At 35.5% G+C, this 21952-nt stretch overlaps 1 protein-coding gene across 1 annotated transcript; it reads left to right on the plus strand.

The window, feature by feature from the left end:
• The first annotated feature begins 2659 nt into the window (after window positions 1–2659).
• On the plus strand, window positions 2660–7171 carry LOC144422261 (uncharacterized). The gene is made up of 6 exons (XM_078112261.1): window positions 2660–3118; window positions 3348–3580; window positions 3962–4101; window positions 4856–5171; window positions 5323–5681; window positions 6392–7171. Exons 1-6 carry the CDS (start codon window positions 2959–2961, stop codon window positions 6630–6632), a joined length of 1449 nt encoding a protein of 482 aa, XP_077968387.1. The 5' UTR covers window positions 2660–2958; the 3' UTR covers window positions 6633–7171.
• The last annotated feature ends 14781 nt before the right edge of the window (window positions 7172–21952 follow it).

The raw sequence follows: 21952 nt of genomic DNA on the forward strand, positions 1-21952 counted from the left end.
ATTTTCAGTTTTCAGACAATCGGCCAATGCATCATCGGGAAGCTTGATTTTCTTGTTATCCTTGTTTATCACTATAGGCATGAATTACGGAACCGTAGTTAATATTTGACTTTATGCCGTAAAAAAAGAAATCAGTTGTCTCATGAAAAATTGTCTGGGTCGAAGAATTCCAAACAGATGCTCACATCAAATATTGGTTCATGATCGCCACCAAGAGTATGCTAAACAGTTTGGATTTATACAAAACAACAGCGTTAAACAACTTTTTTATTTAACAAACTTTTTATCAGACATGAGGTGGAACTTATTGTTGCAGTTTTGTTATCACTTGTCTGAGTAACTACTGGATAAATATCAAATTTTCAATAATCTGGCTATTTTATTTTAATACTTATTCACGTGACTTAACTTTTCATCCTTTTTGATGATTTGTTTTGATTCATGGGAACACTAGGTTGACTTTCAACTTTTGCGTTCATATATTAAAGCATTACAGTTATAATCTGTTATTCGTGTACAAAATACGTAGGATGACTTATATAAGTGGCCTAATATGAATTGATTTATATGAAAATTTAGAGCTAAGTATAAGAGGAGACGAACCAAAAATGCAATTTTTTAATAGTCAATCATCCTTTTTTGACCAGAGGAATTGTTCTCGTTTCATCCAGTTGTGCGCAGTGTGGTGGATTTCCAACTGTTGCTGCGCTTAAACAGGGTGAGGAAAACCGAATCATAAATTCATCCCTATTGCTAACTCTAGTGCGCTACCAATTTTCTGTTCAAGACGAAGCTTAGCGATCATTAGTCCGAAGTATGAGCTAAATGTGAAAATTATTCGGCCTCTAGGGAAGATGGCGATGGGCATATGCAAAGTATTGCAAACATACTGGTCGTTGTAAATTGAAGTGTTGCGTTAATGAGATTTTTGTTTTAAAATGCGATTTTTTTGTTCCAGTTGCAAGTGTATCTGTAATGTAAGTGTAACAAATTTCTGTTAAGTATGATTGTATTTAAAAAAACTGGCGGTAGCTTTCATGCGCTTACAACATTTAACTGAATACGCCTCATTTTTGTAACCCTTTTTAACGTCAATTTCATTCTGATATTTCGCTAGTTACAGGAATAAGATTATATTTTACGCGACTGGTGTTGATAAGTTTGGTAAAATCTTTGGAAAATACTTTAGTTTTACTTATTATTTTGTAACATGCTACGAAGATCCTAATTTAATTTGTGTTGATTTCTCATTTAGGACATCGAAATTTTATTTCATATCATTTTATAAAAAGTCAGTCTGCCATTAGTGGGCAAAAAGAAAGGGATAGATAATCTTTACAGATTGCGTGCATATATAAGTCTTATGAATATATAATTTAAAAGTTTTACTGTGAACGTAATCTTTGTATCTGATAAAATATGAGATAACCAATTCAGTCTCAATTTCCTACGACTGAGAAAGGTTGCAGTTTCCTCTCATATTTCCATCCATATTTATGATTTCAAATCCCTCACTGTATTGCGAAAAACTAGTATGGTATCGTGAGGTTTTTGGCTTAGATATAGTAGTTGATGTCTATTATTATATACACGACTAGACAGGCTGAATGCCAGTTGTAAAAAGTATTTAAATTTTCAGTTAATAAAGCGTTGATCACCACTTATGAAAAACAGATAACGAATACTTCTAAAGATATAAATACTCCTAAAATTAAGTTGTTCTAGTTTGTAAATCTGTACTTCAGGAATTAATTAAATACATTTTCGTTTACATGTCATAAATATTTTTAGATTTAGACCCCCGAACAGGAGGACCACGCTCAGAAGTCTTATAATTCTCGGTCTACTTACAAATAATACAAAACTAACTTAGAAACTGAAGACTGAGGCAGCTTATGGCAGTGATTATTATTATAGCCTGAAATAATATCCTCTTCCTGTTTTTTAGTATGATTTTTATTCTTAATCTTTTTTTTCTCGAGTATATAAGTTTTCATTTTGCATGAGTATAGCATAATGTGTGTAACTGACAGATAGTAGGCTACATTTTAATTAGTTCAACAGCAGCGTTCATTAAAAAAGAACATGGATTTCTTTGGTGAGTATTGTAATTAAAACGCTTTTAGACTTAATAACATATATAAGTAGAATAGTGTGAAGTAAAAAACCTAAAAAGAACCAAAATAAATACTGCCTTTGTCAGTTAATAGCTTTATTGATAATGTCGGTCTGTCATCTTGGTTTTATTTTGTTTCAACTACATTTGAAGAAGAATTTAGTAATTGAAGAATGAGTTTGATAGCAATGCTTTTGAAGAAATCTTTTAGCTTTTATAATCTGTTATTATAATTATAATAACTTTTTATGCCAAACTCTCCCATTGACGGCCAACAACACGGAAATGTATGTTCCAGCAGAGGTGTGTTTTTGGTTTTGTTTTCAGTATATGTTATTTTATACATATATATTTAAATACTCTACAGCTTATATGCAATTTATTTACAATATAAACGTAATCACAAATGGCCTTTTGTTTTAATTTTTGTGAGTTTGGGATATGTTACTAACGCGGGTTGCTTTGCTGCGATCCAAGTAAATTCATCTTTGTTAAGATACGTTGGTTAACTTAGTAAGTATATATTATTTCAGCTGTGGATGATTTGTAAAAGATAGCTCGCAATTCGTTTTGCAGAGACTTTCCAGTCAAAACATCCTTTACGGGTTTAACGTGGTACGATCGGTATTGCTTTTATTTACTACTAGGAAATAGTAATGATATGGCACTGGCTGGAAATACGCTAGTGGTATGATTATGAGATAGCTCGATATAAAACTATACTATGTCCATTCTTTAATAGCAACTTCTATGATTATCAGATTAACTATTATTTATTGTAATCTACACGAATGGTGTGATATCAAAAACTACCATCACCATTAACTGAGTTGTTGGGGACAATGGCGAGCGCTTCTGAAGTTGCCCAAGGACTTGAAAATGCTTCTCAGAAACAAGAAAAAGAAATTGTAATCGAACTCGGATCAGATCGAATTTTGCATTACATCGGCGTTTATCTTGTACTATTTCTCGCTGCAGTATCTAAGTTATCAGAGGCCATTGGTAGGTGAATGTATGAACATTTTGGGTATTTTGAGTATGATATTTTAAAACGTTTCTAATGAACTCTGTATCTTCCAGCAATATTACTTGACCTATATTATACAGTTTTGCGGAGTTGTTTATTGTGGACTGTGTTGTCGTTTTGTTTCACAATGCCAGAACGAGTTCCCCTTACTTTTGTTTGAAGAAAACTATGCTTGATAAAACATTATTCATTTCATTCTGAAAGGTCCCAATTTATCATGTTACCCTGCTGGGAATGTAACTGTGGAATCAGATTTCATTTCGTACGCAACATCATATTGTTGGGAATCATCGAATGTGTCATTGTCAGAAACCAACAGCAACGGCAACAACAACGCTTGTAATGTGGATACAAACATTTCTTCAGAAAATCTTTCAAAACATCCATCATATCTAAAGACATTTCTCCAATGGATGCCTTATGGGATGATAATCGAAGTAGGTGTAGATTTCGCCGCTCTTGGAACTGTTAATTGTTAAAATTTTCCCTGTTTGGGTAATTACCCCTTTCGATGAATTGAAATGAATAACTTCAAAAATGTATCAGAAAAGAAGACTCAAATTTACGCGTAATGACTCACATAAACTGTATTCTTTCAAAAAAAAGAACAGTTTTCGATGAAAAAAACATAAATATATAAAATCGGCTAAGTATACTTCAGAAAGCTTACTGAAAAATATGCTTCATTCTAATCTTTCTTAAATCATATGGTAGATAGAAATAAATCATAGGGAATAACTCACCCAATTGGATATTATGAAGATTCCATGCATTAAATAAATCATAAAACATATTCTAAATTGTGAAATTTTTCTCAGGCTTTTTTTTTTGCGTTGCCGTCTGTTTGGTGGCATTTCCGTGTCGGTGCTAGATTGATGGGACATTTGAAATTCATGAAAATATTGATAGACGATGTCTATGAATTTGTGAAGACAAAGAAACGAGGAACATATCGCAAGTAAGTAATATTATTTACAGGCTTGTCCATGGGACAAATTTTTCTGTCCAATTCCAATCCCATAGCATTTATGCCTGTTCTATCCCATCTCATGAGATTCCCATTGGAAGAAAATTCAATAAAATATTTTAAATCTAGGTTTAGCGTCTACTAAGTAAGGCTACATGTACGAAGGGACATGCAAAACAACAAAGTTTACGGTCTTTGTTAACTTTATATTCATAACTATCATACATGTGTCCATCAGCCCCTTCACGAAGTATATTGTTAATGCTGAATATGTTTTGCTCTTTATGACTAACAAGAGATCTATGCTCAAATATATGGACACGAAGTCCATCACGAAATGTTTTACCATCATTTCCCCGAAAATCATACGGTTTTCGTGTCCCACGTATGCCATGGGATATACAAATGTGTGCTGTCCCATCCCATCTCATGAGACGTTTCCCTTGGACGAGCCTGATTATTTAAAATTATGCAGGTTTATAATAATTACTTCATAAATTAATCTCGCATTATTGTGTTCTTGAGGCTCTATCAAAATGTTTGATAATAAAATACAGTATTTCGTGGCTCATTTCTAATTAGACTGCAGAAATCTATCAAATATTACTTTGTTTGCAGTGCAATACTCGCAAGTTTTTTTTTCACAAAATCCTTTGTGGCTTCTTCGCCAATGACACAAAATTTTTCTCATAAATCCACCCAACAAATATCACACTTTTACTATTTGTCATGACATTCTCTTTAGAGGTTCAACCTATGACAGTCGGAGCTATTATTTAGATGGATGGAGCAGCTATGATCCACAATACAAACGACAAGGATTAGACTCAGATACTGAATCTGAATCATCGGATCCAGAAGATTCGAATCCTTCTCCAAACACTGCAACAGGAATCAGACAAAGGAATGGAAGAAATGTCAATTCTGACAGTGCAGAAGACGCACCGCTCGATTCATCAAAAAAAGCTGCTGGTCAGTTAGAAGAAGTCTCAAGTCATGCTAATCCCTCAGCTTCAAGGATACAGCAACGCAAAAATACACAGAAGGTCAAAACGAAGAAGGTAGAAGTATGCGGGTTTCAAATAGAACTATAATAATTTTTAGGTGCTATAATCTTTCTGATTCATTCCTTATTTATTGAAAATCAAACTTCAGCATTATCACTGTACTGAAACTAGTAATTGATATATTATAACAATTTTAATTTCTCAGAAAAGCATAGAGGACAGCTGGTACGTTCGATTATTTTTCGGTAACATGCGCGATAGAAATTTATTTTCTATGCTTTGCTTCGAAAATTTTGCTTCACTCGAGCAATATCCTTACATCTTGTCCGTGTACAAAGTCACCGATATTGAAGAAGACAAAAAGGATAAAGATTTGATAGGACCGAAGACTCAGTGTATCCTGCGACTTGTGTCAAATCAAAAGAACATGAGTGGTCGTTTCCTAATAAAAGCATATCTTCTTAAACATGTTTTTGGCTTCCTTGTTTCCTTATCTGTACTGGCTGTGACTGCGTGGGTTCTCGTGACAATTGGATCTGATGGATGGACTTCTGAAAGCTTCCAGTGAGTATAGAATGTAATTATTGTAGTTACTGTGATTTAGGAAGCTTTACTGCCACCACGCAGTACCCGTAGGATCCAAAGTAGCAATTGCTACTCAGCCATCTATTTACATTTCAGGCCGTTTTGTACTTTGTTACTTTATACGCGATATCCAATTTAGTTGTTTAGTTGCCAATCGTTTCGATCAATCTCATACAGTGGATGAATCCTAACTTTATGTGGAAAAGTAGTGAATAAATTACTTTGACCTTGGGGTACCGATCCCCATAGTTGGAAGCTTGTGGAGGTGTTGAAAAGTTTCACAGAGGGCGAAAAAATCTAATAGCAAAACCTTGTCTCGGTGTCGACTCCTAAAATTACATCCCGGTAACAACTCACAGTTCCGACAGAAACACGTATAAGTGAAATTGGTAAAGGCAACGGAAATGTAACTTGGTGCGCACTTTTCCGTGCAAATTTATATTGCCATTAAAAACGAAATTCACTTGAATATAATACTGTACAAAACTGTACCCTACAAAGGTTGCTAACCCTAAAAGTACTCAATTGCTAGAAAGCATTTTACCTTATACGGCCCATCGGGCGTCTATGCCTTCCAACCAATGGCCGATATAGTGACGTTAATTATAGCTTATTTTATATTTTGGCGTTTTTAGTGTTAAAAGTTGTTTAAATCGTAAATATGATATCTAATATTATTTTTGTTTTAGGTGTGACATCGCCTATCACGAAGACAAATGCATGATTTGTACTCTGCATCGGAAGAGAGACATGATCGCATTTCTCGTGGTTAACCTGTTAGTGAACTTCGCATATTTACTTCTCTCTGTTTCCCAATGGATATTCATCCGAAGAAGTGAGAATCGCGCAACTTGTTATTACCTGGAAGACATACGAGATCTCGGCAGTGTTGCGCTGCACCAAAAGAAATGGAAAAAGGGAGGAAACTGAGAATATATAAGATTACATGTGATTAGAAATAACTGAAGTAGAATGAAGAATATAAGTATCCATAGATAAATGAAATAGGAAATGTCAAATTTGCTTTAATGGACCTCCGAAAGCTGACTTTATTGTAATGCAATTTTATATACACAATGCACTGCTGCTGTACTTCATCCTTCACAAACCTTCACTGATTTGAATATTTTAGAGTACTTCATCCTTCACAAACTTCAAATTTTTTTACTGTTTTCATGATTTGCTAATGTAGTGCTTTATCGTTCGAGTTTTCTATACAATTCAACATCGTTCGTGTCAATCAGGAGATGCGCGGATGCAGTAAAAATGCAGATCGATCGCCCAAACGCAATTTCAAATGTCTATTTCCCATTTCAGAAAGTTGATAAATAATCTTCAAGTATGAAAAGAGAATCATCTTCACATATATGTAATGCTTTATTACTGTCTTGCTAACAGTCGTTGTGCAATGCTATCGCTGAGGTCTTTGTCGAGCACTATTACGTAACAATAAAGGGAATATTAATGGATTTGTGATTGCTGATTCGATGCGTGTCAAACATGTTAACTGCAGAGCCAGGGCATGGTTCAGAGAACGTCATCAGTACATTGAAATGACTGGAGAGACCTCAGACTACTTTGTAACCATGACTTATGTAAGAATTATCTCTATACCAGAAACATTGACTTGATTACGATAATTTAACTGATAATTCAGTCTTCAGTTAATCGAAAGACACAATATAATTATAGGCAATAAATTAAAACATTATAATTTGAACAATATTTATCGCAAGACACAATCAAAAATTCCACTTCATACTTTTACGTTAACCATTTCACCCTGCATTGGGACATATGTGCTAAAAATTGGACAAATGTGGGTCGCGGCATTTGGGGGACACCGATTAAATTGAAATTCCACACCCTATTATATAATCTTAACTTATCATGCTAAAAATGAAAAGAATAAATTCAAACTAAGTCTGGAAAATAGTATTCACATATACTCGAAACCACGCAGTTAAAATGCAGATGCAACCTTTTCATTTTTGTAGTGCATAAATATTTTATTGAGCCTAATCGGTGGGATTCTACTCATTTTTGTCAATCGTCTTTTTAACTGAAACTATATCACACAAAATTTTCGAGGCAACACGCGAGAGGATAGAGACATTAGGGCATTCTAGTTCACGCATTCTTTTGACTTTATTGACGCTATGTTACGACTCGAATAGCGAGATATTTTGAACAACCTCGTTGAGGCCGAACTCTAGAACAGTGGTTCCCAAACTTTTTGTACCATCGCCCCCCTACAGTAATTTATACAACTTCATCGCCCCCTGGCACTACAGAAAAATGTAAAGTCCGAAACGAACGATACAGACCAAATAAACAAAAAGACAAATCAAAGTTTATAGTGTTTTCAAATGAGCTTGGTGATCTCCAGCGAGTTTTTTAATATTATGTATCAAGCACAATCTCAAATCTCCCCGTTTACTGATGGAAAGACGATTTCATTGTTTTGATAGCAATAGTGTCACGGCTGAAATCCCTTTTCCACCATATAAGAGGTCGGAAATGAAAGAATCCGGGGCTCTATCTCTATAAACATCGCCCGGTATCACCTGATGACCTGCACCAAAATACATCATAACAATCTTCGGTAAAATTCCTCTTTGATTCCTCATCATGTACCACGGCTTCCAGTCCGGTTACCAGTCCATAGAATTAATCAGCCATTTATATTTTTTTTGAAATTTATGAACTTGAAAGTGGGGGAAGCCCTAACCAACCACCGGCTATGCCAGGGTTCGACAGCCTTTTGTCGCCCGCGGGACAAAATAAAGAGTTGCGAGTCCCGGCGGGCCGCACATATTTTTTGAAAGTTAAAAACAGTACAGCGTGCGAAGACTGCGACAGACAATTTGTGAACTCAACTCAGTCGTCAGAACTCAGAAAAAAATTACAAATGACATTTAATGTGACACTGTCTAGTTGCTGCATCACGCTTAATAGCTTTTCGACGGCACACTAAATGAAGCCAAGATTGGAACATTTTCTAAATGGGCATCACAACCCTAGTTCTCTGCTTGTTCTTTGTAATGTTCATTTTCCAAAATAATTGTTTGCACACATATAGACTTCCAAACATCAGAGTGAATTTTTTCGCATGGTTTGTAAAATTTGATAGAGATTTTTTTAGGAAGATACATTTTTATAAAAATCAAGCAGTGATGCATTTCTCGAATAGAATATGAATTTTATTTCCTCATTGCATTTCATCTCAAGGAGCTCCATTTGAGTATTTTCCGATCTATTGAAACCCTGCACTCAGCATCAACTCTTCTGCGTGTTGCCATTTGACTAAGTATAATAAAATTATAGGATCGTTAAACGAGTAGCTGTTCACTAAATTGTTAGATTATATATAATATAATTTAGTCTAAACGTGTCTCACGATAAATTCTGTTACGTAAAAAAATATAATATACTCCACGAGCGTAGATTATAAAATTAATTCATCGCCGCCGTTTTGTCGCAACAATTCAGTGAAGCGTCGCGGGCCGGATTATTTCGCTTCGCGGGCCAGATCCATAGGTTGTCGACCCCTGGGCTACGCGAACTACCTCACAGCGGGGAGCAGTCCAGCAGTCTTCTCGCGTGTGATTATCGCCCAAGGGATTCAAATACAGTAATCAAGTGCACGATGCGCCAGCCGCCGAACAAAATCAAGTTTCGCCAAATTGCCCCCTTCGGCTTTTTCGCCCCTGTATCGTTTTCGCCCACCGGGTGACGATTGTTAGCGAGAATCATAACGTGTTTCTAATTTGATGACGTTTTACGTTGTTACGCAGACGTTGCAAACGTATCGACGCAGCATTATTGCGACAGAGTCCTGTTTCTCGATTAATCCCGGGAATTCTAAATTATCGCCACGCTGCTTCGATGAGTTGGCACCTTCTGTCCTTGTATACAGTGTAATCTATTGCGCTAGGAGTTGTTTATCGTGTTTAATATTGGGTTTACTATTCGTGGTTAGGATAAACGATTCGAATTGAAGTTATTAATTGGGTTTAAAATCAACGGTTCATACTGGAGTTGTAAAATAATGTAGGGATACCGGCTAGGGTTGTAATATAGTCCAAATAGAATGATAAATGCTGTTTCTTGTATTTAGTCACATAAGTTAAGTTGTATTTACTTTGGATTATAAATTGTTGAATTGAGTTGCCTGGAGATCCTAAACATTCGGTATGTAAATATTGTTTTATCTTGTATGATTCATTCTGTAATTTAGCATTGTGAATACTATTTTATCCTATGGGATTTAATCTGTACATAATTGTGACATATGGTTATCTGCTAATTGATGTGAATTGTTATTGCTTGTAAAATGGTAATGCTGTTATATTTGATTAATTGTGCCATATAATCTATTTAGTTTTATCTATTATTTTGGCAGAAAACCGTTCCATTAACAACGTTCCTTTACGTTCCTCATAGCCGGTATCAGATTCAGATTCAGATAATTTATTTTCGTCGTGCAAGAAACATTATGAACAACACAAGCATAGTAAATCAAGGCAAAAGAAAACAACAGACACATAATGTTTCGACTGCAATTAACGAGGAGCCGCGAAAGACTATCAAGTCATCGACACCATTAAAGCTGAATGACGTCAAAAAAACGTCAAATGATTAAGGTTGAGTTATATATGATCAGGGCAAAAATTTGGAAAACGTAAATCGAATCGAGAGAGTAAGCCAAATGAGAAAAGTTTAAATAAAAAGTATGAATGGAATCAAGAGAGTCGGGGAAGAAATGATTAATCTAGAATTAAGTTAGCTCAGGGGAAATTTAGAAAACATAAATCGAATCGAGAGAGCAAGTCAAAAGAGAATGGTTTGAAAAGAAATGTGAAGGGAATCGAGAGAGAAATGTTTAAATGGGAACAAATATCCATCGTGTCGAGTAAAAGTCAGAAAAAACGTGTTTACGATAAATCAGTATGTCAGTCTCGCAGCGTCATGCTCGGGTGATCGCAATCACAATATGAAATTGTTGACTGGCAGGACGCTGCAGAAACTTAGCAACTGAAGGGGAATTCCCAGCAACCATAACAGGGGAAGCCGGGTTGGATTAAGTATCGGTACTGATACGGCAATATATAAATAAATAAATATATAAGTACAATTCAGACAGGAAAAACAGTTTTGATGGGAAAAGTTCATTCCACATGTACTTTGGGCAATGATGCAAACTCAGTGATAATGGTCGTGCTCTGTGAGGACAACAAAGAAAAATGGTGACAATGCCAATGGCATTAAGAGGTGAAAAAAGTCACGATCGTTTAGGTAAAATAGAGATCCTGGACCGAATGACCAGTTATAGAAAAATCGAGCCACACAAAAGGTGGGGGACATGGGTTGTATACGGTACACTACTATACTTATAAGGGATCTATACCACTTATTGAAGCAGACTAAAAGGATACATAGGAATCCAGGTAAAAATTTTTCAAAGCTTGTTTGAATGAATTGTAATTCATAATTCGAATGTTATCGGATACAGCATTCCATAATTTAACGCCTGTATATTTTATCGAATTTTGAGTACGTTTGGTTGAAAAATGAGTTACATAATAGGAACTACTGGCAGAGGATCGTGTTCTATAAGAATGCACGCTGCTTTGTTTCAAGAAATAATCAGTGAATGTAACAGGGAGTTTTTTGTTGTGATGTTGGTGCATCAATTTCAATATCTCTAATTTATAAATATCCACCATTTTAATAATACGAAGTTTATAATAGATTGGATCAAGTTGGGCATAAGGTCCACTGCCAGAGACAGCACGAATGGCCCTATTCTGCATTATTTCAATTTTGCGTAAAAGAGTTTTATCAGCGGAGCCCCATGCAGAAATACCGTATTGAATATGGGCTTGGAATAACGAGTGGTAAACCATACGTAAAGTTGAAATTGGTATAAAATGCCTGAGTTTGTACAGTATTCCCACCGACTTAGATAACTTAGCAGCCAAGTTAGTTATATGAATATCCCATTTCATTTGACTGTCTAAATATATGCCCAGATATTTATAAGAATTGACTTTTTCTAATGTAATGTTGTCAATACAGATTAATAAATTATGATTGGCTTTATGTTTATTTGGTGAAATAAGCATAGACTTAGATTTATCGATATTTAATGTCAATTTGTTAGCCTTCATCCAATTAACCACTTTTACAATTTCAGAGTTCACTCGTGACTGTATAGCTGGTAGAGATTTGTCACTATCTAGAAGTATAGTGTCGTCAGCGAATAGTTTTGCGAAGAAAGAAGAACAGTGGGTGAGGTCATTTATATAGACGAGGAATAATAATGGACCCAACGTCGAACCCTGTGGGACCCCGTGAGTCACTGGTAAGACTGGGGAGCAGTGGGTTCCTACTTGAACGAATTGAGTCCTGCCACTCAAGTAACTGTAGAGAAGTTTATTTGGTATACCTCTGATACCATAATGCCATAACTTTTGGGTTAGAATATTGTGATTAACGGTATCAAATGCCTTTTTGAGATCTAAAAATATAGCACTAACAAATTCTTTTTTTTCTAATTTGTCATAAATGTAAGAGATGGTGTCTAAAATTGCATGAGACGTAGAGTGATTACTCTGGAAACCAAATTGATGTTTATTTATCACGTCATATTTTGTAAAGAAATTACTGAGCCTATTATGAATTAAACGTTCAAATATTTTATTAATTGACGAAAGAATTGAAATTGGCCTGTAATTTGACACAAGTTTTTTATTGCCAGATTTAAAGAGAGGAATTACACGAGCAACTTTGAGGGATGAGGGGAAAATTCCAAGCGAGAGCGAGCAGTTGAACAATTTAACTAGAAGCGGCGCAAGCGGGTCAGCAACGAATTTCAGGAAGCGGGGAGGAATGTTATCCGGCCCAACTGCCTTTCTCTCCTTCAAGTTTAGAATTTCCACTATCATTTCGGATTCTGTGACCAAAGTCATAAAAGCTGATTTACTAACACGGTTACTAAGAAATGGCTTAAATTCACACATGTCATTAGAAAACTTGGCTGCCAAGCTAGGTCCAGCAGTTGAGAAGTACTTATTAAATTCGGTTGCGATTAAGCAACCGTCTTTAACTGTACTGCCATTTTCAAGACATACTTCAGCTATCGAATGCTTGGAATTATTTTTTGTGGTTGTGATTTGATTAATGATTTGCCACGTAGACCTGGGGTTACCCTTGGTCTGGGAAATAAGATTTTGGTAGTGAATTTGCTTCGCTTTGTCTAATACGGAAGTAAGTGTGTTGCGATACTTTTTGAAATATGAGCGTTGCAAGGGGGTTCCACGTAAAAAATGGGTTTTAAACAACTTATTTCTGTGTTTCATACAAGTGATTAACCCTTTGGTTAGCCATGGCTTTAGCCTCAGCCTTTTTTGACGACGCGATAGAGGTCGAAGTGGGGCATGCCGGTCGATGGTACTAACGAATGACTGTATGAATTCGTTCCATTAACAACGTTCCGTTTCCGGTACCCGACAAGTTCTATTTTCCTGATTCATGTTCGAGATTTGATTTGAAGTGTCTGTTGATTGTTATTAAAGATATTCACCGATTTCAAGTTGAATTATATTGGGGCAGCATTTGAAAGGCACAGAAGAATCTGGGGGCACTTTAACCGCTGTTTACAGACTTTAATTGCTTGAAAGCACGGACTAGTTGTAACAATTAACCGATATAGGTTTGGGGTCAGGACTGGGGTATTGGGACGCGTTTTTGAAGTCTCCAATCTCTTAATGTGCGTGAGAAGTGACCAGGCTACATAGAATCGAGCGCAACATTAAAGTTTTCGAATGCAGGAAAACTGAAGTTTTCTATTTTGAAATCAAACCAGAGTATTGTAAGCAGCAATTGAAAGATATCAAAACTTTTCAATTGATCCTAGATTGAGTGAAGAAAGTCACTTAAAAGTCGAAATGGCTGCAAAGCCAGTTTCACAAGAAGAACTGGAACGTTTATTGGCTGATTTGAATGGTCAGTATAGATCAGCAGAAGAATTGATGTTGAATCCAAGAAATAAGGAGATTCTACACTCCCAAGTAAAAGAAATAGATGCAATGTTTGTGGAGTATTCTAAAGCTTATGAAATACATGTTGCAGAACTGCCAGTAGATGAAGAGGCTCAAAGAGTAGCTAAAGAATCTTTCCAGAGAGAAAGTTATGGATATGAAGAGTTCAAAGCACATGTTGAAGAGTGGCTTTCCAGACAAGAAAGCACACAAATCGTTGAGAATCCTCCATCAAAACCACAATCTATAGCTAGTAGAAAATCATCTAATATGTCAAGACCTCGATCTGCAAAGACAGCATCGAGTTACAAAAGTACAAGTTCCAGTTACAAGAGAACTGAGGCAATAGCTGTCAGAGAACTTGCAAAATTGAAAATGAAGCAACTGTCAGAGTTGGAACAGGCTGAACGAAATACTCAAGAAATAAAATCAGCATCAGAGAGAGAAATAAGGCGATTACAAGCTATACACGAATATCAAGCCGCATGTGTAGAGGCTGAAGTGTGGGAAAGAAGCTCTAATCGCAATGAAGAAGTCCAGTTTCAAGAAATAGAATCTGGACCACCTATAGCACAATTGGTAAACTGTGAAGCAGCACGGGCTGAAGTAAACACACCTCAAGTGGGTCAAACCAATTGTATTGTGCCTCCTAGAGAGCCACAAGTTAGATTATCCCTGGATCCGGTCCAGGAAGTGGTTGCGGAAGTGATGAATCCCGTTAATCAAGAATTTCGAACTAGACAAGGTGGAACGAGACAAGCCAATTTGGCAAGTCCTGTAGAAGTACCTAATATGCCATCACAATATGTTGGCTCAATTCTTGCTACTATGACATCTACAATGCGTGACATGGTAGATTTACCTAAACCCGAATTACTTTCGTTTCATGGTTCTCATGAAGAATATACAAGATTCATGAATAGTTTCAAGATAAATATTGAGAACAAGATTTCAGATGACAATCTGAGATTGACTTACTTGCAACAGTTTTGCAAAGGTAAAGCAAGAGAATTGATTCGTCAATGTTCTGTATTCGTCAATGTTCTGTAAAGGATTGACTTTAGCAAAGAGACTTCTAAGAGAAGCTTACGGACGACCATTGTTGATTGCCAGAACTTATATGGAAGAGTTGGTACATGGTCCAATGTTGAAACCAGATGATCGAGATAGTCTTCTGGATCTTTCTCATAAAATGGAAGAATGTTACCTAACACTGTCGCATTGGAAGCAATATTCAGATCTAAATAATTTTGACAATATTGCTCAACTTTCATGTAGATTACCCCTGAAGTATCATAATAGATGGGAAGAGGAGGCAGCAGATTATGAAAATAGAAACATTGAACTAAAATTTGAACATCTTTTAAAGTTTGTCAAGAAAGCAGCAATTACGGCACAATCATCGATGGGCAAAGCTATGAGAGCTCATAAAGAGAGGGAAAAGGCTAAACACCCTCAAAAGAAGAGAATTTATGCAAATTCCACTTCAACAAGTGGTGATGGCAAACCTGAACAATCTACCGAGAGAAAAGGTACATTTGTGAGAAATAGATACAGATGTGTTATCTGTTCAAAAGATCATTTTCTTATTCATTGTCCAGAGTTTGAAAGAAAATCTGCAAGTGAACGCGAGGCTACAATTCATTTCATATTTGCAGAAACTGTTTATACATTGGTCATAGGGCACGGCAATGTCGTAAGAATCCTGCATGTACTGAGAGAGGATGTGGTGGCAGACATCATAGAATGCTTCATCGAAATGTTACAGATACCAAACGAAAAGAGCAAAGTACAAGTTCCGCTACTCAAACTGCTACATCGGGATCAACCTTAACGAACTATACCAGAAATTCAGCTGGAGTATACTTGAATATAGTTCCAGTGAAAGTATCCTCACCTCAAGGTATACAAATTGAAGTATACTGTTTCCTAGACGAGGGAAGCACCTCTTGTCTATGTGATAAAAGATTGATGGAACTTTTAGAGATGGAAGGTGAACCAATGAGTTATTCCATTACTACTGTAAACACACCGAATCCACAGAAACAAGATGGATTCGCTCTTGACTTAACTGTTAAACCACTGAAAGGGGAAGGTTGTGTGACATTACATCGTGTGCTCACTGTGGATGAAATTCCGACAGTACCGAATAAATTACCTAAAAAATTACCTATTATTTGTAAGTAGACCGAGAATTATAAGACTTCTGAGCGTGGTCCTCCTGTTCGGGGGTCTAAATCTAAAAATATTTATGACATGTAAACGAAAATGTATTTAATTAATTCCTGAAGTACAGATTTACAAACTAGAACAACTTAATTTTAGGAGTATTTATATCTTTAGAAGTATCCGTTATCTGTTTTTCATAAGTGGTGATCAACGCTTTATTAACTGAAAATTTAAATACTTTTTACAACTGGCATTCAGCCTGTCTAGTCGTGTATATAATAATAGACATCAACTACTATATCTAAGCCAAAAACCTCACGATACCATACTAGTTTTTCGCAATTCAGTGAGGGATTTGAAATCATAAATATGGATGGAAATATGAGAGGAAACTGCAACCTTTTTCAGTCGTAGGAAATTGAGACTGAATTGGTTATCTCATATTTTATCAGATACAAAGATTACGTTTACAGTAAAACTTTTAAATTATATATTCATAAGACTTATATATGCACGCAATCTGTAAAGATTATCTATCCCTATCTTTTTGCCCACTAATGGCAGACTGACTTTTTATAAAATGATATGAAATAAAATTTCGATGTCCTAAATGAGAAATCAACACAAATTAAATTAGGATCTTCGTAGCATGTTACAAAATAATAAGTAAAACTAAAGTATTTTCCAAAGATTTTACCAAACTTATCAACACCAGTCGCGTAAAATATAATCTTATTCCTGTAACTAGCGAAATATCAGAATGAAATTGACGTTAAAAAGGGTTACAAAAATGAGGCGTATTCAGTTAAATGTTGTAAGCGCATGAAAGCTACCGCCAGTTTTTTTAAATACAATCATACTTAACAGAAATTTGTTACACTTACATTACAGATACACTTGCAACTGGAACAAAAAAATCGCATTTTAAAACAAAAATCTCATTAACGCAACACTTCAATTTACAACGACCAGTATGTTTGCAATACATTGCATATGCCCATCGCCATCTTCCCTAGAGGCCGAATAATTTTCACATTTAGCTCATACTTCGGACTAATGATCGCTAAGCTTCGTCTTGAACAGAAAATTGGTAGCGCACTAGAGTTAGCAATAGGGATGAATTTATGATTCGGTTTTCCTCACCCTGTTTAAGCGCAGCAACAGTTGGAAATCCACCACACTGCGCACAACTGGATGAAACGAGAACAATTCCTCTGGTCAAAAAAGGATGATTGACTATTAAAAAATTGCATTTTTGGTTCGTCTCCTCTTATACTTAGCTCTAAATTTTCATATAAATCAATTCATATTAGGCCACTTATATAAGTCATCCTACGTATTTTGTACACGAATAGCAGATTTTATTATTCTTCAGCAATTCTATTTTCGTTGTATCTTTTATCTCAATACGCGACAGCCTGCCTACTAACCAAGTTTCAATAAATTCTAGTCTGGGTTAACTATAGTGATGAATGAATCGCATTATAAGTCAATAATAATACCAATGATCGACCCTATTATACTTGTTATGGTTGAGCGATAAGCGAGATGCTTGGATAGTTCACGTTAACGAAATATCATGAAAAATACACGTTAGTTTCAGAACATCTCCGATGCTGTTTCGTTGCAATGGCTCGTTGTAAAAACGTTGTAAAGTGTGTTTACTTTTATTAAAAAAAATATCGTACAGCAACCATGATCAAATTGTAAATATCATTCTTATATGCAACGCAAGCGATGACGCCTCACAGGCAGAAACGCTCACATAATGTATTGTCGGCATTTGGGGTATATGGCCAATGAATTCATTACCAAGTTTACCTTGAGTTCAAATCAAAAACAATTAGAACCTACTTCTTGAACAAAGTCCAACACGGTCTAAGGTAGTCTATCTTCCTCCAAAAATATTGAGCTCAATGTATATAAACATTACTTTCAAGAATTGTACTTGTATTTTATAACAAGTTCGGGTCGTATATGCGAGAAGATAAGTATTTAAATGAAAGTGGCTGACGGTGGAGGCAACCGCCCGGCGGTTTGGTGAAGAGCTCTTGTTACGTATACCATCTTGCGCTACAAAGTTACTAACGGCAGTCCTCCAAAATATTCATTCACAGACACATTATTCAGCAAGCCAATAATAGAAATTCAAAATGCTTATATTATAATGTTTAACGGGACAATATCTTATCATGTTCTTCGTAAATAAGAAAATCGATTTTTCAATGACAACAAAGCAACCAGGTAATTATTAATCCTACACGAATATAATTTTGTCTTACAAGCTTTCGTCTGGATAAAAAATCGATAGTGATGAACAGACGGTGTAAATAGAGAGGATTACCCATTATCCATGAATACCTTTGAAATTATTCAAGATATAGGTACAAATTTCGACGGTTATTCGTGGCAGATGTTTGTTTGCGAGCATGTTACGGAAAAGTCCTTATTAATTGGCGATTCATCATTTTAGAATTAGAGAAAGATAGTTAGTTATCTTACCTCATATTGCATTAAAATCATACTAAATTTAGTGGGATTTTATATTAATTAAATATCATTAGATCACCACAAAAGTTGAGTGGAATTAGGGATGCCGAAGCTCAGTTCAGTTTGGATAAGTAATACGAACAATTAAAAAGAATCAAAGTATTATATTGCGGATCTTTTTTACAAGGCCTCACCCCCATAAAAAAACGGCCAACGCTCAAAATAATATGAATTCAGGTTTTAGGTTAGGGCTAGGAATGCAGATATTACTTCTTGACTGTGCGGCGTGAAATTCAACAACAACTATCTAATTAACAATTAGGTAATGCGGCATATTGTGATATATATATAAGATAGTTCAGTTATCGTTTGCTGTTGAGTTTGTAGCTGATGAGTTTCGGAACCATATTTTATCACAGACACCAATCAATAAGCCAATATTCAGTAAGCCAATCACCAGCAATAATTGTGTTGTATTGGGAAATGTTCAAACTGTTTATACTTTATAGGGTTACGTTTGAATTTTAATCATTTATCCGTAATTGTACCGGATATATTTACCATACTAGCAAACTTCCTTCAAATAGAAGTACGGATACGAATGGGCATAGAATAGGTATTACTGGTACATTTTTATAGATGATTTTGCCGGATCAAACCCCTTTCACTCTACTCGGTTACTTTTTTGAGAAAACTTCTAACGAGTTTTGAATAACGATCAGCTGTGATTACACAAATACATTTCTCTAACTAACTTAATTTGACCTGACTTCTATATACAGTCATATTTTTGACAAAAAAAGCGATGGTATCACGTAAATAACGGAGATCACATTGGTGAATTTGTTTTTATACGTTTGTGTTATAGTGCGCATCAGGACTCTTGGATCACAAACAATCTTTCTTGTTATTTATTTTTATGAAAATATTTCCTGGAATATATATTAGTTATTTCCAGGCTTGTCCACGTTTTTCTGTCCTATTCCCATTCCATCGCAATTCTGCCTGCCCCGTCCCACCCCAGGCTTAGCGTCTACTAAAAAAGGACTACATGTACGAATAGACATGCAAAACAACATAATTTACGGACTTTTTTAAGTTTATATTCATAAATATGATACGTGTGTTCATCAGCCCCTTCACGAAGTATATTTTTAATGCTGGATATATTTTGCTCTTTATAACTAACAAGAGAGCTATGCTCAAATATATGGACACGAAGTCCATAACGAAATGTTTTACCATCGTTTCCCCGAAAATCATTCGTGTCCCATGGGAAATACAAATGTGTGCTGTCCCATCCCATTGGACAAGCCTGGTTATTTCAGTATAACTCAGCGGCCCTATATACCACTCGTTTGCATTGTCTTATCAACTATCTAATGAACATCCACATCTTGAGATCTTTTTCACTTCGAGAATATTTGCATTCATTTCCACTTCTTTCCTTTTAGTGGACTTTTTGTTTTTGCAACATATTTTGTAATATATTTTGTGTCAGTTTAATACATATATATACCAAATACATGTCATGAAAATTCCGGATATACATATATAATAAATGCTGGAAATTCAACTGTAACAGTTTGAGGTTTGTTACTTTGTTAACCAATTTTGGAAATTCAACCAATCTCTATTTCAAATTTATCTGTTTAGATTGTTTGAATCTTTTATATTTAACTCGTTAATTTATCTACGTGGAAACGTAGTGATTTCTTATTTCACGTAGGAAAATCAACTCCATGTTTTAGTCTGACTAAGTTGGCTTGTAGTAGATACTTGGGTCGAACAGTACGATCAGAAAAAGCTATCCCAGGCGTAGCAAAGTAATACGGATAGATTAATAGTGGTTGGTATCTTTACTGTTTCTTGTCGGATGCGAACAATACCATTTGCAAAATAATTCTATAATAGGATTTTGTGACTTTTTTTCTCGAGCGCAAGGATCTAACATTCAGATAAGAGTAAAACTCACACCCGGATAGAAAAATGTGATAAAATAGCATGGATTTTAGTTGTTGTCCATATTTTCCTTAACCGATAAGCTTTTCATATTTTTGCATTATCTGTTTTAGATTTATTTTATAATTAGAATCTCAGTATATAGTATTGTTTGATGGCGCTTGAAAAATAAACTTTCTTTGCCATATATCGGTAGTTCGCTTCTAATCGTACTCCTTCAAGTGAGCATATGTTTGCAACTCAACATTTCAATTATGAAGATATTTATTATTACAGCAGTAGATCGCAAGACTGTATGCTGCAGCGCAGGATATCCGGCAAATTTCCATTCGTATCATATTACTTCCAAGCAATGGCGTCATTCGATTCATTGCATCCAAAATTGCATTATTGAGAACGCATTTATGACAGCATGTTCCGAAACATTACGTACCAATGTGTAATGTCAGTGCAGTAAATAGTGATTAATAAGAAAAATTCCTGAGGACTAGCAGTGTGGTCACATTCTTCTACGTATATACATATATATTACATTTTATAGTATGTATATATGATTTATCTTACATATTAGATTTTCTATACATCCATGTGGCGATGTTCGCGATAGTTCTATGTGTCCACTTTCGGCGCTGTTGTGCGATTAGTTAGCGTACCATTTGATGCTGGGAGCTATCATCTACATTCTACGTCACACAGGTATTTCTGCTTACTAAATAAGAGACAAAAAACTTTACAAGATAAAGAAAAAAGCTATTAAGTACCACCTGTAGTCCACTTCTTCTGTTGTTATTCGCTTACAAACTAACCTGCGAATGAAGTCCGCTTTTGTAGACGGCGCTCTGAGGGTTAGATGGGTAATCAGATGTTTTGCGCCGTTAGGATGCCGTTGTTGTTGCCTGGGAAATCTTATACAGCTTATATCAAGCCTAGTAAATGCTTTTGAAAGTCAATTTAAATCTTGATCAGTTTATCTAATTAGAGTCGATTTATTTTGCGTCTTTCAAACATCGGCGAGAGAGTAAATCAATTATGACGATATTTTTGGACCGGTAGTAAGGTTGAGGTTTTTGAAAGCTTCTATATGAGGTGATATTTTTGAAAGCGTCTATATGAGTTGATATTTTTCCTCTCAGATAATTTTTTTTGTGAAATCAAATGAGGGTGGATCGTGAGAACATAAAGAAATGAATATATTGTGCTCACATCTAAAATACATGTCCTAACTGAGAGAACGGGATACCGTAGACAGATGCCATTATTCGAACTGAATACTGTTTGAGGCTTGGATGCTGAAGCAGACAAAAATAACGTGACCTTTGTAGCATCTTGGTGATGGATTAGAAATGAGAGCCATATGAAGAATTCTGACATTCTTTTCTATTCCGCGGTACTAGTTCGGAATCGTTTTATGCAGTAAAATATATGGAAATAAAACCGCTATAAGCACCAGTGGAGGTCACCGACAAGACAATGAGGCACAATGATTTCTGATACCAGAAACGTCTGAGTCCGCTCAAAGGCGATATACTGAATGCTGTGCCAATTTATATACTGTATTATATAAATCAACTATGTATTTTAATT

The sequence above is a fragment of the Styela clava genome, chromosome 4 (assembly GCF_964204865.1).
Source record: "Styela clava chromosome 4, kaStyClav1.hap1.2, whole genome shotgun sequence".
Taxonomy (NCBI): Eukaryota; Metazoa; Chordata; class Ascidiacea; order Stolidobranchia; family Styelidae; genus Styela; species Styela clava.

Bases quoted from the DNA above. Each gene is read 5' to 3' on its own strand.
- LOC144422261 (XM_078112261.1), top strand. From the start codon at position 2,959: ATGGCGAGCGCTTCTGAAGTTGCCCAAGGACTTGAAAATGCTTCTCAG. The intron at 3,119-3,347 runs GTAGGTGAATGT...TCATTCTGAAAG, and splicing joins TAAGTTATCAGAGGCCATTG to GTCCCAATTTATCATGTTAC. The intron at 5,172-5,322 runs GTAGAAGTATGC...TTAATTTCTCAG, and splicing joins AGAAGGTCAAAACGAAGAAG to AAAAGCATAGAGGACAGCTG.